The sequence below is a fragment of the Bombus huntii genome, chromosome 9, assembly GCF_024542735.1.
Source record: "Bombus huntii isolate Logan2020A chromosome 9, iyBomHunt1.1, whole genome shotgun sequence".
Lineage (NCBI taxonomy): Eukaryota > Metazoa > Arthropoda > Insecta > Hymenoptera > Apidae > Bombus > Bombus huntii.
In genome coordinates, this window is record NC_066246.1 from 14,270,495 (window position 1) to 14,285,834 (window position 15,340).

A 15,340-nucleotide genomic window follows, 5' to 3' on the forward strand; every position below is an offset into this window, starting at 1 on the left:
TTTCATTTGGATTACGGGTTAGTTAGTTAGTTAGTTAGTCGTTGGGCGAATTGCTGATTGAGTTATCGAGAGAGTTATCCGAATCGTGTATTACGTTGGCACTCATCATCCCGTGGACCGTGGATTCGTTATCGAACCTGAATTCGTTGTCACCATCATCTCGACCATCCTATCACCGCTATTACTCATGGCCTCTTGTAGTGTCCACATTTGTACCAATAAACATTAGCTACATCCGCGATGGTAAATTGAGTAAAGGTTCATCGAACGCCCCCAAAATTCCAACCTTAATCCAACATATATTTATTCTTGGTGTATTTGCATATTTAAATTTCCAAGTAAATGCATCAACATCCTCAGTCTAATGATGACAAAAATTTCAAGTTACCTTACAAACAGTATTTATTTATTAATAGACTACAGATTATAATACATTTATGGAAAATTTATAAGTGAAACAATACATATGATATGTTTTTTTTTATTTATTTGTTAAAATTACAATCAATTCTCGCGTTGAGAATTTGCAGTAATTTTTCTGGCGTGGCGCAGTGACATGGCTGATTATTTATAATAAGTTAATACTTATTATAGATAAGTATAATTTATAAGTAAGTATTATAAATAAGTGAATATTACTTAATTTAGATAACTAATTGAATCTAGCGTTTAGGTCTAACGGGTAGTGCCTCTTCAGCCTGCGAATCTGGTCCGTCGTATCAAGTAGTCCAGTGATTAGGGGGTTTCGGTGTTTGTTGACTCTTTTGCTGTATCTGTCGCTATATTTTGCTATTTCCTCTTTGACTGTGGGTATCTTGAGGTCGCGATGTATTGTTTCGTTGGTAACATACCAAGGTGCGTCTATTAAGGATCTTAGCGTTTTCGATTGGAAGCGTTGAAGTATTTCAATATTGGAGTTACTTGCTGTTCCCCATAGTTGGATTCCGTAGGTCCAGACAGGGCATATGATTTGTAAAAATAGAAAAAATATTCGAAGTATAGTACCGGTGATAATATTTACTAGATGAAGTAAATCTTTATTTAATTCCATTTCTCTAGTTATATTCATAAAAATACGATTTTTCACAGTATCTAACCATTAGTTTGTTGGACGTTGTATTATGAAATTTGGTATTACAATTGTGATTAGTTGGAAACAGCACACATCGACCTATCAGATGAAGATCCAGTTTAGACAGTAACTCTGAAAAACAAAAAGCTGGTACTCTCTTTGATCTTCCATGAAACATCGCCGAAAAGAGAGTGTAGCGTCGTAAATGTCCTCGTTTCTTTAAAAATCGTGCCAACATTCCTCCAATCTTTATTCTCTCCCTTGCAATAGTAACAAAAATCTCCATGATACTACTTTGTATGATTTTACACAATGGTATCCAAGTTTCTTTTTCTTCTTTCACTGTCTTTGAATTTCTACTACTTTCAGACATATTCGAAAAATATTGGAACTAAATCCTTTTACAGATAAATTTTAAGACACGAACAAGTATTATTTTCTTATGTAAGCATACACTTCAAAATATCTTGCAAATTAATATGCAACCATCTGACCTAACAATAAGATTTAAGATATTTCTTCCTTCTCCTACCTTTCTTCAACATAGTTGGTTGTGGGCCGAAAATAATGGATAATCATAAACGCATACCTAAAAACTTAAAGCTTTTGATAATTTTTCTAAGAACCTAAATTAGTTATCAAAATTATTAGGGCATCCCATAAGTTCGTGCCGACTTTTGTGTATACATTTCATGTGTCGATTTATAAACATACGGCGATAAGGGACCAATGCACTTGAGCTTAGCTGATCGAGAACAGGCTAAAGCAGATTTTCGTGAGTATAAGATCGTAATATAGTGAACACAGTGACTTCTAACAGTAAAAAATCACGAGTGAAATGCGTATCCATTTTCGACATCTCATGTTATATGAATTTCGGAAAGGAAGTTCTGTAACAATTGCCACGAAAAACATGTGCTGTTTACGGAGAAAATGCGCTTTCATCTGGCACCTGTAGAAAGTGGTTCCAACGTTTTAGAGCTGGGAATTTCTGTTTAGAAGACGAGGAACGCTCCGGGCGTCCTTCTCAGACAGACGAAGATAAAATTCGGGATCTTGTTGAAAAATCACAAAGTTTGACAGTTCAAGAGATGTCAAATGTCCTGAAAACACCTAAGACAACGATTCGTAGGTGTTTAAAAAAAATAACATATATAACCGCTCGAAAAACGGCACGAACTTATGGGATGACTTAATAGATAATTTGTTGAAAATGACAACGTGAGTTCGCGCTCGCCATCCATATGCAAATGCGCTAGTTACAATAAATAGTAACTAGAAGATAGTTCTAGATACAATCGATAGGTTTAAGATGTTCTTTTGTTTTTATCCCTAGTTCATGTTAGAAAGTGCAAAGAAGGTTTTCGGCTCAGAACGATGTGATAGATTTATCCAAAGAATAAAATAATAGCTTTTTGTGATCCTACCTCTGAATACAGAAATAACAATATAATTTATTTTCAAAATTTTTACCGCTTTACCTGGATTTTTGAAAAATTCTTCCAATTTTAGGTTATGTTACTTTCCAAACCCCCTCTTTTTCTCTCGATCAAACAACGGAACTTCTTTCATAGAAAGATAAATTAACATTTTCACGTTCGGTGACACCAACGCGTTGTCAAGTGCAGGTCAAATGTTAGTGTCTGCTGATACCACGTTGGTGTCACGCGCAACTCAACTCTTTACGCAAAGTTTATCATCTTGAAATTTTTTACCAGAAAACACCAGCAACTTGTTAAAGTTACTAGCATATTTATGTGGATGGCAAAGTGTTAATGTACTGCATAAATAGATCAATGTACAAATTAATAGTCACGAAATCAAAACTTAATTATTGACACGAGGTTGGAAATTTCATGAAGTTGTGTTTCTGATTTCCATTTTTAATAGCAAATTTTTAGTTTTACAAATAAATTCGTTTATTCAACATCGTCTTCCCTGATAAAAATAAATAAATAAAAGTAGGAAACACCATCCAATGGAACGCATTAAAATGAAGTTTCCAGAGTGTGATGATATTTTTTCAACGGAAGGGAGAACACGCTAGACCGCGAGGAAAAGAAATTAGATGGTAGCATTGTTACCACGGGCGACAGCCGTCTGGAATTTTTCCGGCCGCCATGGCGGCTATTTCGTTCCGGAAGGGCATTCCAGCGAGAACGTTTCGTGAATGCCGGCCACGGAAGAATGCGACGAAATTTTAATCCGCGTTATAATTCCTACGGTAAATGGCGTGAGTTTCGCGCCAACGTATGGAAAGAATGCGCAACAAGACGAACTACTTCCTCTAGAACTTCCGGTAATTCTCCTCAGGCGACACTCAAGCGAAAGTTGAAGAACGTTGGAATTAATTGTTGCAGAAGAATAAAGTATAAACTATAGAATTTCGATTAAGGATAAAGTAGATGTTCGTTAGAAATCACGCGTGCTTATTCATTCTGGATTTCTGAAAAATTTAGTTTTAAATTTTTCTTAAAATAAAATGACGTTTTAAGGAGAAGAATCTAGACGAAGAAAATGGAAGGTCGAATGTATGTTAAGTAATCAGGATTCTTGAATTTAAGATTCATATGATAGCGCAACGTTAACGACTACCTATATAATGTAGTTGTTGAGCCAGAAAATTGTCAGACGTCCCGTACAAATTTAACTTCGCTCATAAAATTTGAGTTCTTCAATCTCGTTTAATATATTTTATCGTAATGCGACTGGAATAAATTTATTCTTCTTTCGATCCGCAGGCTAAAAAGATATTACCCTCTAGATTTAAACATTAGATTCAGCTAGAAATCAAACAAACGATAATCACTTATTATTCACGTTATAGTACCACGCCAGAATAATTTACTTATAATTCTCAATGAGAATTGATTGCAAACTACTTCCAAATAAAAAAAAAATTCTTCTTTCGTCCCGAAATATATATGTCGGAGATGAAAGGAAAACCGGAGCCTTCCCTTTGCAATTTTGAGGAAGCCTTCTAATGCTTTAGCCTAGATTTTATCATAACTGTAATTAAGCAATTGTCATTTGTAATTGTTTGATATTTGTGAAAGCGAAAGTGGGTTCGAGGTGACAACTGGTCGCCGAACGTAGCCACGGTCACGGGATAAACGTTTTGCCTGACGAAGGTGTGGATCGGTTGTATAGTTCTCCCTAGAAATCACATAGAATCGTACTTTAGAGATGTCGATATAATGGGACACACGTTGTATTAGGAATCAATCTCCAGACAGAAACTGCCTAGTAACGGCGTTTGGACCTTTCTCGATGTTTCCAAAGAGTATACAACAAACTTTTGACAGAAATTGTCTAGCAACAACGATTGGAACCTTCTCGATGTCTCCAGCGAGCATATAACAAACAAATGCAGTCGTACAGCGAAAAAGATTTTCATCAGATATTCATTCGTGTGATCGCCTTGGAAAGTGATACATCGAGCAATTTACCGAGTGTCTCAGCAATCGTATTTTTGTGTTTAAAATTATTCTACGCATAGTAAAGAGTTATCCCGTTGACCGTGGATTCGTTTGAACCCCGGAACATTGTTAATAGCGTAAATTAAATTCATTATTCGTAAAACCTATCAATCGTTAATCTCATTATTCGTTAAATTCATTATTCGTAAGACATATTATTCGTTCCTCTTATTATTTGTTAAACTTATTATTCTTTAATCTAATCATTAGTTAAACTTATCGTTTGTTAATCTTATCATTCATTAAACTCATTATTCATAATATTTTGTAAAATCTTGTATATTCACGTAAATATATTCTCTGCTTTGTAAAACGATGGCTAATTCAAACAAAGAATCGTTACGCGCCTTAAATCCTAATGATAACCCGACATATACATATGAGGTTCAATTCTAAGATAATTCAGGGATCGATTCTGAAAATCGAGTTTATTGTGAAAATACTTAAATGAAATACAGGAGTAAACAACAATTAATAATTAACAACAATTAATAACAGTAATAATTAAATAAACAACAACCAATTAATAACAGTAAACAATAAATAGCAAGTTCTGTGCAATGTCTACCTGAAAATCGAGAATCGATTTTCAACGTCCTGAGCTACCGATCTTTCTCCGTCAATCTTCAATGTTTTAAATAATTACTCTTTCTTCTGTGATCTTGTCCATCTCCGATGTTGATCTCTGTCCGTCCGTTTGGGAAATGCGTGTCTCTCAAAATGGCTCTCCGTAAAACAAAGAAAGCCGCTCTGTCCATAAAACAAAAGAAGTCGTGCTGTCCGTAAAACAGAGAAAGTCCCCTTGTTTATCCGCATTTGAACTCTTAGAGAGTTTACATACATTCTGTTCTCATTATCATCAACCTAATTGTTAACTTATTATTAATAACTAATAACTTTTCTTATAGATAGTAATTATATATAAAAATGAAAGAAAAAGATAGGAGAGAAATATAAAATATTCAAATCTGAATATTCACTATAATCTATTATAGTATAAGTTGTTAAATAAGGCTACGTAAAATCCATTAGCAAGAACACATTTCTCAGCGCTAATTAATCCAGTATTACTACTTTGCGCACATAATATATCGCTCTATATCCTTATCTACATATTATGTCCCTGACACTCAAATGTATACATCAAATCCCTCATCCACATGTATTTTACGTTAAATCCGAGTATCACAGGTGTATCATAATTTTCATTAATCTCATATCACACATAGTTGAATAAGAACAGAAGACATAGCGGAGAGACGTACAAAATGGAAGTTTGAGAAGAGTAAATCGTTGGTACGTGCTCGTGTAAAGGTTGGAAGAAAGGAGTCGATACGCCAACTACCTGGCATAACCATGGAAAAAGAGGCTTGGGTCGAGTTCTCGCTCGCGAGATATTCGTTTCGACGTGAAATTACAAATGACGCGTATCTCACTTGAAAGTCTCGTGGAAAGTATAGAGTGTGTGCAGCGGAGCCGCCCGAGGGCTACGATATTCTCTCTTCTCCTTGTTATCCGCGCTCGAGTCACGCGCTGTAGGGAGACAGAGTTACATATTCATAGAACGCAAGAACCGGGTCGTTTTAGTGAGATGATGAAACGTCATTTTTCGATAAGTACTAAAAGATGCGCGAATGCGATTATTTAACCTATTTAGGTTGCCCGAAAAGTACCTTTCTTTCGCAAACGTAATTTTTTTACAACAGTGTACCTTCATACAAACGTGAAACCAAATCTGTGAAATGTCGCGGTGTTTATCTCAACAGAACAAAATGGATCGTACGCAATTCGACAAAATAATATAAAACAAAAACGTTGTGCGTCTGTTACTTCTTCATAAAACGAACGAAACTTTTCGGACAACCTAATATAACAACGAGCATTTCCGACAAGCCTGTTCATTCTGCAAGCAATTACAGAAGTAAAAGAAGATCCAGAAATCTTGGCTTCAAGGAAACTCTAAACTCTGATCGCAAGAGACATTTTGTTCTGGAAGATCGTGGTTGTCGGAAATTTTCCACCGACGAATATGAAATTTCGATGGCGACGATACGTTTCTTCCTGAGAATCCATAGTTTTTTTTTTTTATTATTTGTTAAAATTACAATCAATCCTCGCGTTGAGAATTTTCAGTAATTTTTCTGGCGTGACGCAGTGACATGGCTGATTATTTATAATAAGTTAATACTTATTATAGATAAGTATAATTTATAAGTAAGTATTATAAATAAGTAAATATTACTTAATTTAGATAACTAATTGAATCTAGCGTTTAGATCTAGCGGGTAGTGTCTCTTCAGCCTGCGAATCTGGTCCGTCGTATCAAGTAGTCCAGTGATTAAGGGGTTTCGGTGTTTGTTGACTCTTTTGCTATATTTGTCGCTATGATCCATAGTTTTGGGAATTTTTTAATTGATAAATACAGAAGGGACATGTTTTTCAACATCTGATTCGGAGAACTCATGAATTCTGGGAATTTTCGATCGATGGACATCGAAAGGAAAATTTAGGACCTTACAGTTTTTTGGAAAGTCTTTTATTGATGAATATGGAAACTTTGATACTGGTAGAGTTTTGTAGAAAATATACTATATTTCAATCATATTTCCGAAGTGAAGAGAACATATACAATGAAACATTTTGTTTTGGAAATTGGTAGTTTACAGGGAATTTTTCAACCTATGGAAGGTTTGATATTTCTATATTTTTGTTGCATACAGAATAGTCGATATTTGTAGAGTTCTTTGGAGAATATACTACATTACATACCCGTTTTCAAACAGAGAGCAAATTTTTTTCGCAATGAAACTTTTCGATCGGAGAATTCGTAGTTTTTGGTCATTTTTCGATCGATGAGTAAAAAAGGTTTAATATTTACATAGTTTCGTTGAAATAAAATGATGCAAAGGTATTGGTTTTTTAAAAATATGAAAAACTATCTTTGAATATACCTTGTTTTATTGACAAAAATTATCAGTAAAGAAAATAATTATCATAAAGCAGTATGAAAAATTTCGTCTTGTAATTTTCTAACTAACTTTGTAAGATTCTAACTCTGGAAAACACCGAAGTGATAATTTGAGAAACACATTTTATTTATGTTACTTTGCTAACAAGGATAGGTGAATCTTTTAATAATTCGATTCTTCTAGATACTTGAGGTGGTTTAGTAGGACGTGTAGGGTGCCAAAGAAATGCTCCACATTTTTTTTAACAATATATTTATTAACAATTCTCGATTTCGACTGCTCAATCACGCTTCTCGGTCACAACTCAACTCTTCTCTTGATCCATTTCGTTTCTTTTTTGTCGCCTCTCAATATCCCCACTAGGCACGTGTTCGTAACCGTCTGCGACCGTCATCACGTACGCCTTCTTCCAAGTATTCTTCTTTTTTTACTTGGCAGAATTTTACAGTCAATTGTCATTGAGAATTATAAGTAAATTTTTCTGGCGTGGTATTATATCGTGTATAGTAGATGATCATCGTATGTTTGATTCTAGCTGAATCTAATGTTTAAATCAAAAGGGTAATGTCTTTTTAGTCTGCGGATCTGATCCGTCGTGTCAAGTAATTGAGTAATTAGTGGGTTTTGGTGGTTGTTAACTCTTATGTTATATTTGTTACACAGCACCCAAAAAGCAGACTACCGAAGCGTCCTGTTTTGCGACCAAGTTTTCAGGACAGAAAAAATAAAAAAAAAAGAACAAAATCATGTAAAAGCTCCGCTCCCCAGCGGCTTAAACCCAAAAATTGTATTAAACACAAAAAATGTAAAGCGCCGACACATAATATAGTATGGCTACGTCGTACCGCCGCGGTACACATCACATCATTACCAAAATTCACAGTTTATTGTGAATACTAAAATGTATTTAAAATTGTATCTTGGGTTAAATAAACATCATTAAAAAAAAACTGAATTAATACACATAAATCACAATTCACTCCAACAACTTTACATAAAACCTAGTTACACTGATGCGTTAAGTACGCGACTGGTCTAAGGGTAGAAACTCGGTAAAAAGATGTCGACCATTCTAAGGATAGAGAATAAGTGAAGTTTAGTGACAATGTTGTGGCGGAGGAAAGCTAGGGTTGGGTGTGTCTAAGACCACGAGATGAGCTGATTCGTTAAGGACAATTTTGGCTAGGAAAGTGAGGGCGATAGACATTACTTCCGATTGGATCATAAGAAGGTTGGTGGACTAGGAAGGGTCTCAGCCGCCCTCGAGAGAAAATTGCTAACGGAAGATACCGAACGTGAGGAAAACCAAGTTTCCCGTATCTTCCCGTGGTAAACAATAAATGTAAAGGATACCTGAAATAAAAGATCCTTGTTTGGTCTGAAGGACCTTAACTACGAAAATGACCAGATTTATGGTGGGTCCCCAAGACTATTGAGAGTACGCGATAAGGATGTGTAGACATCTGGATGCTATCTTGCCCGCGGTATGTGGCCTTGGTCTCTGATGTGGATTGATGTCACAGTGGCAACGGTCGCGGACGCCTAACATACGCGTAGATAGCGGGGATATTTTTTTTTATTTGGTAGACTTTTTACGATCAATTCTCATTGAGAATTATAAGTAAATTATTTTGGCATGGTACTGTAATTTGGATTATAAGAGTTTATAATATGTTTGATTCTAGTCGAATCTAATGTTTAAATCTAATGTTTAAATGCGGATCTGATCTGTCGTGTCAAGTAATTATGTAACTAATGGGTTTTGGTGGTTGTTAACTCTTGTATTATATCTGTTACTGAATTTGGATATTTCTTCTTTAACAGTGTGTATCTTAAGGTCGCGATGTATTGTTTCGTTGGTAACATACCAAGGTGCATCTATTAAGGATCTTAGAGTTTTCGATTGGAACCGTTGAAGAATTTTTATGTTGGAATTACTCGCTGTTCCCCATAGTTGGATCCCCATAGGCCCAAACAAGTTTTAATATGGCTTCATAAAGCATAGTGGGGATATTGAGGGGCGACAAAAAAGAAAGAAAAGGTTCATTCCGTTCTGAGCTGCGAAGTGCGAAAGGTCTAGCGAAATAGCGAAGTAAACACATTCGAGAAGCATGTAAACTCCTTCCCGTGCCATTTAGTTCGACGAAACTCGAGCGCAAGCGGTAGACATCGACGCGCGCTAAACAGACCAGACTGATGCTCGTAAACAGCAGCTAACATTCAGTCACGATCGTAACGGGCAAAAAAATAATCCGCGAGCTCGGCTTGTTATGTTTACGTTTGGCCCAAGTATCTGGTCGCGAGTCAGAGTCGCGATATTTATGTTTGGTCCAAGTATTTGGTCGCGAGTCAGACTCGCGATATTCATGTTTGGGCCAAAATCTTCATCGCGAGTCTGACTCGATAATGTACAGGAAGGGGTTAATTGTTGATCGTTAATCGTTGATTGTTGATAGTTGATTGTTAATTGTTAAATAAACCTCTTTGTTGAACATCAAGGGTATTGCTTAGGCACTTCATCCAACATCCACTTCAGATTACTTGGAAAGTTCTGATATATGTTAATAGTAAAAATTATTACATGAAAAGTGATGGAATAAATGAATTATTGGAGAGGTGGAAAATAATTATAAGTATTAGTGAGCAACTGAACAATAGTTGTCATAAGATATAAGAGGTAGGTATAGCTATTCATATGTAAATATTCTGTGAGGAGTTTTTATTTTCTCCAGTTCCTTTATCCATATCTTTTCTCTACTTGTTTTATGTCTATGAAAAAATTTATTGTTCAACGATGCTATGGAAGATCGATGTCTAAGATTCTATTGACTTCGTATAGCACAAAAATCTCGCGATATTCATGTTCATATAGAATTATTTTACTCTGTACGCATAATTTGGAACATCTGCCAATGAGCCAGTAGAAGTTTTTTAATTTTAATTTAAGTTGCTTGGATTTATTTACGATGTGTCGTTTCCATGTTATTCTTCTGTCCAGGATCATGCCCAGATATCTGACTGAATCTTTGTTTGGAATTGGAATATTAGTTATAGTCACCACCTGTGGGCAGGATTGTTTTCGCAGCGTGAAGGTTATATGACTGGATTTATTTTCGTTTATTTTGAAACGCTTCCGAGTATTTGACGGAAGAACTGCAGGGATTCGATGACTCATTAGGCTTGCCGGCACTTACGCTACGTCGCGGCCGTCCTTATGTTTCGTCGTTTTCTCGTAAACAGTCTACGATGCTATGCTTTGTACCGACGAAACCATTAGAAAGTTCTTTGTTGTCGAGGGCCGCTACATACTTGTTCAAAAATAAATCTAAAAAACATAGCTCAATAACATGAACACCCTCGCATCATGCGTCTAACATTCATATTAGGTCGTCCGAAAAGTTTCTTTCGTTTTATAAGGAAATAATGGATGCACAACATTTTCCGTTTTATATTATTTTAAACGCTAATTGATCCCTAACGCATCCCTAATTGATGCACTTTGGTATGTTACCAACGAAACAATACACCGCGACCTCAAGATACCCACGGTCAAAGAGGAAATAGCAAAATATAGCGACAGATATAGCAAAAGAGTCAACAAACACCGAAACCCCCTAATCACTGGACTACTTGATACGACGGACCAGATTCGCAGGCTGAAGAGACACTACCCGCTAGATCTAAACGCTAGATTCAATTAATTATCTAAATTAAGTAATATTTAGTTATTTATAATACTTACTTATAAATTATACTTATCTACAATAAGTAATAACTTATTATAAATAATCAGCCATGTCACTGCGCCACGCCAGAAAAATTACTGAAAATTCTCAACGCGAGAATTGATTGTAATTTTAATAAATAAATAAAAAAAAAATATTATTTTATCGAATTACATGTGATCCATTTTGTTCTATCAAGATAAAGATTACAACGTTCGGTTACAACGATGAACCAGTCTACCGCTAATCGTATGCATTCGATTTTAATGATTAATTTGTTTATACGATGAAACATCAGCACCGTGGACGTCATCGATGTTAGAGCCATGGATGGAAGTTTTGCACCTTTGTTTATTGATGAATTAGATTAATCTCTTTACTACATTCAAATTCCTGTATTTCATTCCAAAGTATATTTACAAATATATAGTCTCCTTTTCATAACAACACATTTGCTCACTGCGGTCTCTGTTTCCTTTTCTTTTTTCTTTCTACTCGCCTAGAAAAATATACATATACGAATAATACGATATACATATGATATACGTAATACAAAAAGTGTGGCTAACATATGGCAGAAATATAATAACTTCATTGACAAATTTTAGCATGCGTTCGTTTAAAAATATCTATATATTATTAGGTCGTCCGAAAAGTTTCTTTCGTTTTATAAGGAAATAACGGATGCACAACATTTCCCGTTTTATAATATTTTATCGATTTACGTATGATCCATTTTGTTCTATCAAGTTAAAGATTACAACGTTCGGTTACAACGATGAACCAGTCTACCGCTAATCGTATGCATTCGATTTTAACGATTAATTTGTTTATACGACGAAACATCAGCACCGTGGATTCCATCGATGTTAGAGCCATGGATGGAAGTTTTATACCTTTGTTTATTGATGAATTAGATTAATCTCTTTACTACATTAAAATTCTTGTATTTTATTCCAAAGTATATTTACAAATATATAGTCTCCTTTTCATAACATACGAATAATACGATATACATATGATATACGTAATACAAAAAATATATGTGGCTAACATATGGCAGAAATATAATAACTTCATTGACAAATTTTATCATGCGTTCGTTTAAAAATATCTATATATTATTAGGTCGTCCGAAAAGTTTCTTTCGTTTTATAAGGAAATAACGGATGCACAACATTTTCCGTTTTATAATATTTTATCGATTTACGTACGATCCAGTTTGTTCTATCAAGATAAAGATCACAACGTTCGACAGATTAGATTTTATGTTTGTATAGAAATGAGCTGTTGCAAAACACTGGTCTATAAAAGAAAGACACTTTTCGGACAACCTAATATTTCTTCTTCCACCCTCCGACCTTTTACTCTCTTCGTCCATCGTTCAGTAATAACCGACATAGGAAATGTTTCAAAAAATGTATCAAATATCAAGAAATGTATCAAATGTTACAAGAATTACCCTCTCCCTCGCCCTTTTCCCATTTCCGGAAACGAAACGACTCTCTAGTGTAACTTGTCTGGTTCACTTCTTTGTCGCAGAAGCGGACAGCGGCGCCATCGAGCCCAGCATCAATCATTTCGGAGTGGACGAGGAGGACCATCGTATCCAGGAGGACGAAAGGATCGCGAACCAGACCGTCGCCAGCGATCTAACCGCGGTCGTGTTTCGAGTGCATGTCAACGATACTAACAACGAAACTCCAGTAACCAAAACTATCCACAGCTTTCTCACCGATCACGAGAACCTCGTGAACGTATCGCGAATGGACGAAGTTAGCGTCGCGGAATTGCAAAGGGATCAAAGTAACCTGTTATCCGTCACGGTGTCACAGAACGATGTTCACGAGCCACAACACAATCCATTGGGATCAGACGCAAAGTCGGCAGAGCGCAACAGTTCTGAAAACAAAGTGGAACACGCGAACAATGATTTCGTCTCGTCGACTCGGCCGAATCGAGGAGAAATCGCGTCAAGTATCGTTCCTTTGGAGATCCGGTCACCTGGTTCCAAGAATGACGACTACTTGCACGGCGTCCAGGTAGACGATGAGGATCTGTCGAACGTGGTAGAGCACGAGGACGAGTTAATAGATGGTTCCAACGTGGACAAATCTCGCAGAGAAAACTCGATTAGGTTTACAACCGTGTCAATCCGTGAGACCATCGTCACGGAGGTGAAATCGATCGAGCAGAAGAACGTCGATGACATCAGAGCGATCTCGTTCCAAGTACCTGCAATTGACAAAGAAGCAGAAGACGCGGACAAGCGACAACAGGATAACGAACACCCAAGAAACGTCATGGAATCAAGGAAGGATCAATCCAGGCCGATGAACAACCTGCTGTTGGCGGGTGGTAAGTCGACGAAGGCGTTTTACGAGATCAAACCGTCGATCAAAACCGAGATGGAGCCCGATCAGCTTAACCCTAGCGGCACTCAGCGACCCTTGCCCGGTAGGAAGTTCGTGCTACCAAGCGTCGACAGCGCCTTTGGCAAGTTCGGGCCTTACTTCGAAGACGGCGATCAGGAGATAAACATCACTGCCAGAATAGGCAGCACTATGCTGCTCGACTGCAAAATCGGCATGCTTGGTAACAAGGAGGTAATTTCCCTTTTTCCGTCTTCTGTTCTCCGCCTTCTCTTTTGTGGTTATACAAATACAGTTGATCTGAAAAATAATGGCTTCATATTTCTTAATTCATATTTCTTATAAATCGTTGTGTAATTGCTATCTAGCAATATTTTTATTAATATCTTGAGGCTGTGTTTGCATATCAAAGTATGTTTTATGAGCATCAAACATTATTTGCTATCTAGGTGTTATCGATTAAACTGATAATACCTGTTAGTCTGTCTAATTTCTTTTATGTGATAATGTACTTGCTCATTCTAGCAATTGTATATGAATTTTTGGATAAAAGACAAATATCGTTGTTTCGTCTGATTCGAGTCTCTGTAATCACTTCGTATATTCAAAATTCCAATGAATATCTCGTAGAGAAAACATTGCAACCGTACAAACAGACATAATATGGCAGGGATATTCTCAAGCTCACTTCAAAAATATATCCTTAAAAATCTATTCATTTGTTGCTCGACCGTTTATAATGTTACATCGATGTTGCAAAATCAGAGCTTGAATAAAATGAATGTTTAAGTCTTCATGCATATTGAATGTTTGAGTTAATGAATTAAAACAATATGTCCCGTTACTTTTTAGACAGACTGTATATATTTTGTTACATACAGGAGAAACACGATAAACAAGGGAATCATTGATTTCTTTTTATTATCCCGTGATGAGATGCTTTTTCCGTAAAGGCGTACATACGTAAGATTTGTTTCTCCCTTTTTATTTCCCGTTTCATTCTCCCCTTTCTTCTTTATAAGTATCACATATACATGCATATATCTGACGTTTCATAAAGAAAGAAACTTGAGGAGGAAATACGATAAACAAGGGAAAACGTTGATTTATCTTTATCGCCGCACGGTACGAAGTAATATTTCAGCGAAGATATAGAAAATATTCAAACTGACAAATAGAAAAAAATAGAACGTTGTATGGATGAAAAAATTGGACGTTGTAGAAATTGTATTTCATATAAAAACATTCGATCATATTCGCTTTCACGTAGGATGTTAGAAAGTTAGAAAATTCGATCGTCGATTCGCGGATCTTTTTGGTTGTTTCTCTTTCTCATTTTGCTAGTAAACCAGAGTACGAAATGTTCCGCTTTGTCGTAGCGAGAATTTATCTATTTCACGTCTCTCTGTCACTGTCGTTGCCCTTTGGGGTACCTTTATTATTCCGTTGCTTTTACGAGACGGCGACCGTAGCGGTGGCTGCTGATGCAACTTGCGAAATAGGATGGGCGATGTCATGATGAAAAACCGGCTGCAACGGTCTTGTTATATTTTTATGATCTCCGTGTCGCACGATAAAAAGGTCCCGCGATGATGAAGCGAGATGGAGTGGCGAGAACGTGGATCGATTTCGTGCCTTTCCGCTAGCTAAATTTCTCTTTCACAGCTCTATAACATTCGTTGCATACAATTATAAAATCGAATGAAGGGGAAAATATCGTTAT

At 36.2% G+C, this 15,340-nt stretch overlaps 1 protein-coding gene and 1 long non-coding RNA gene across 2 annotated transcripts in view; one reads left to right on the forward strand and one right to left on the reverse strand.

Annotated features, from left to right (window-relative positions):
- Positions 1-11,373, reverse strand: part of LOC126869833 (uncharacterized) — a 363,746-nt gene extending 352,373 nt beyond the window's left edge. The window contains exon 1 of the long non-coding RNA XR_007691018.1: positions 11,120-11,373. This is a non-coding gene — a long non-coding RNA (uncharacterized LOC126869833). The remainder of the gene's footprint in view (positions 1-11,119) is intronic.
- The window catches only part of LOC126869798 (uncharacterized), a 113,771-nt gene that overhangs the window by 5,653 nt on the left and 92,778 nt on the right, over positions 1-15,340 (forward strand). Inside the window, exon 2 of the mRNA XM_050626799.1 lies at positions 12,788-13,851. Within this exon, the coding sequence (XP_050482756.1) occupies positions 12,788-13,851 (1,064 nt within the window). The remainder of the gene's footprint in view (positions 1-12,787; positions 13,852-15,340) is intronic.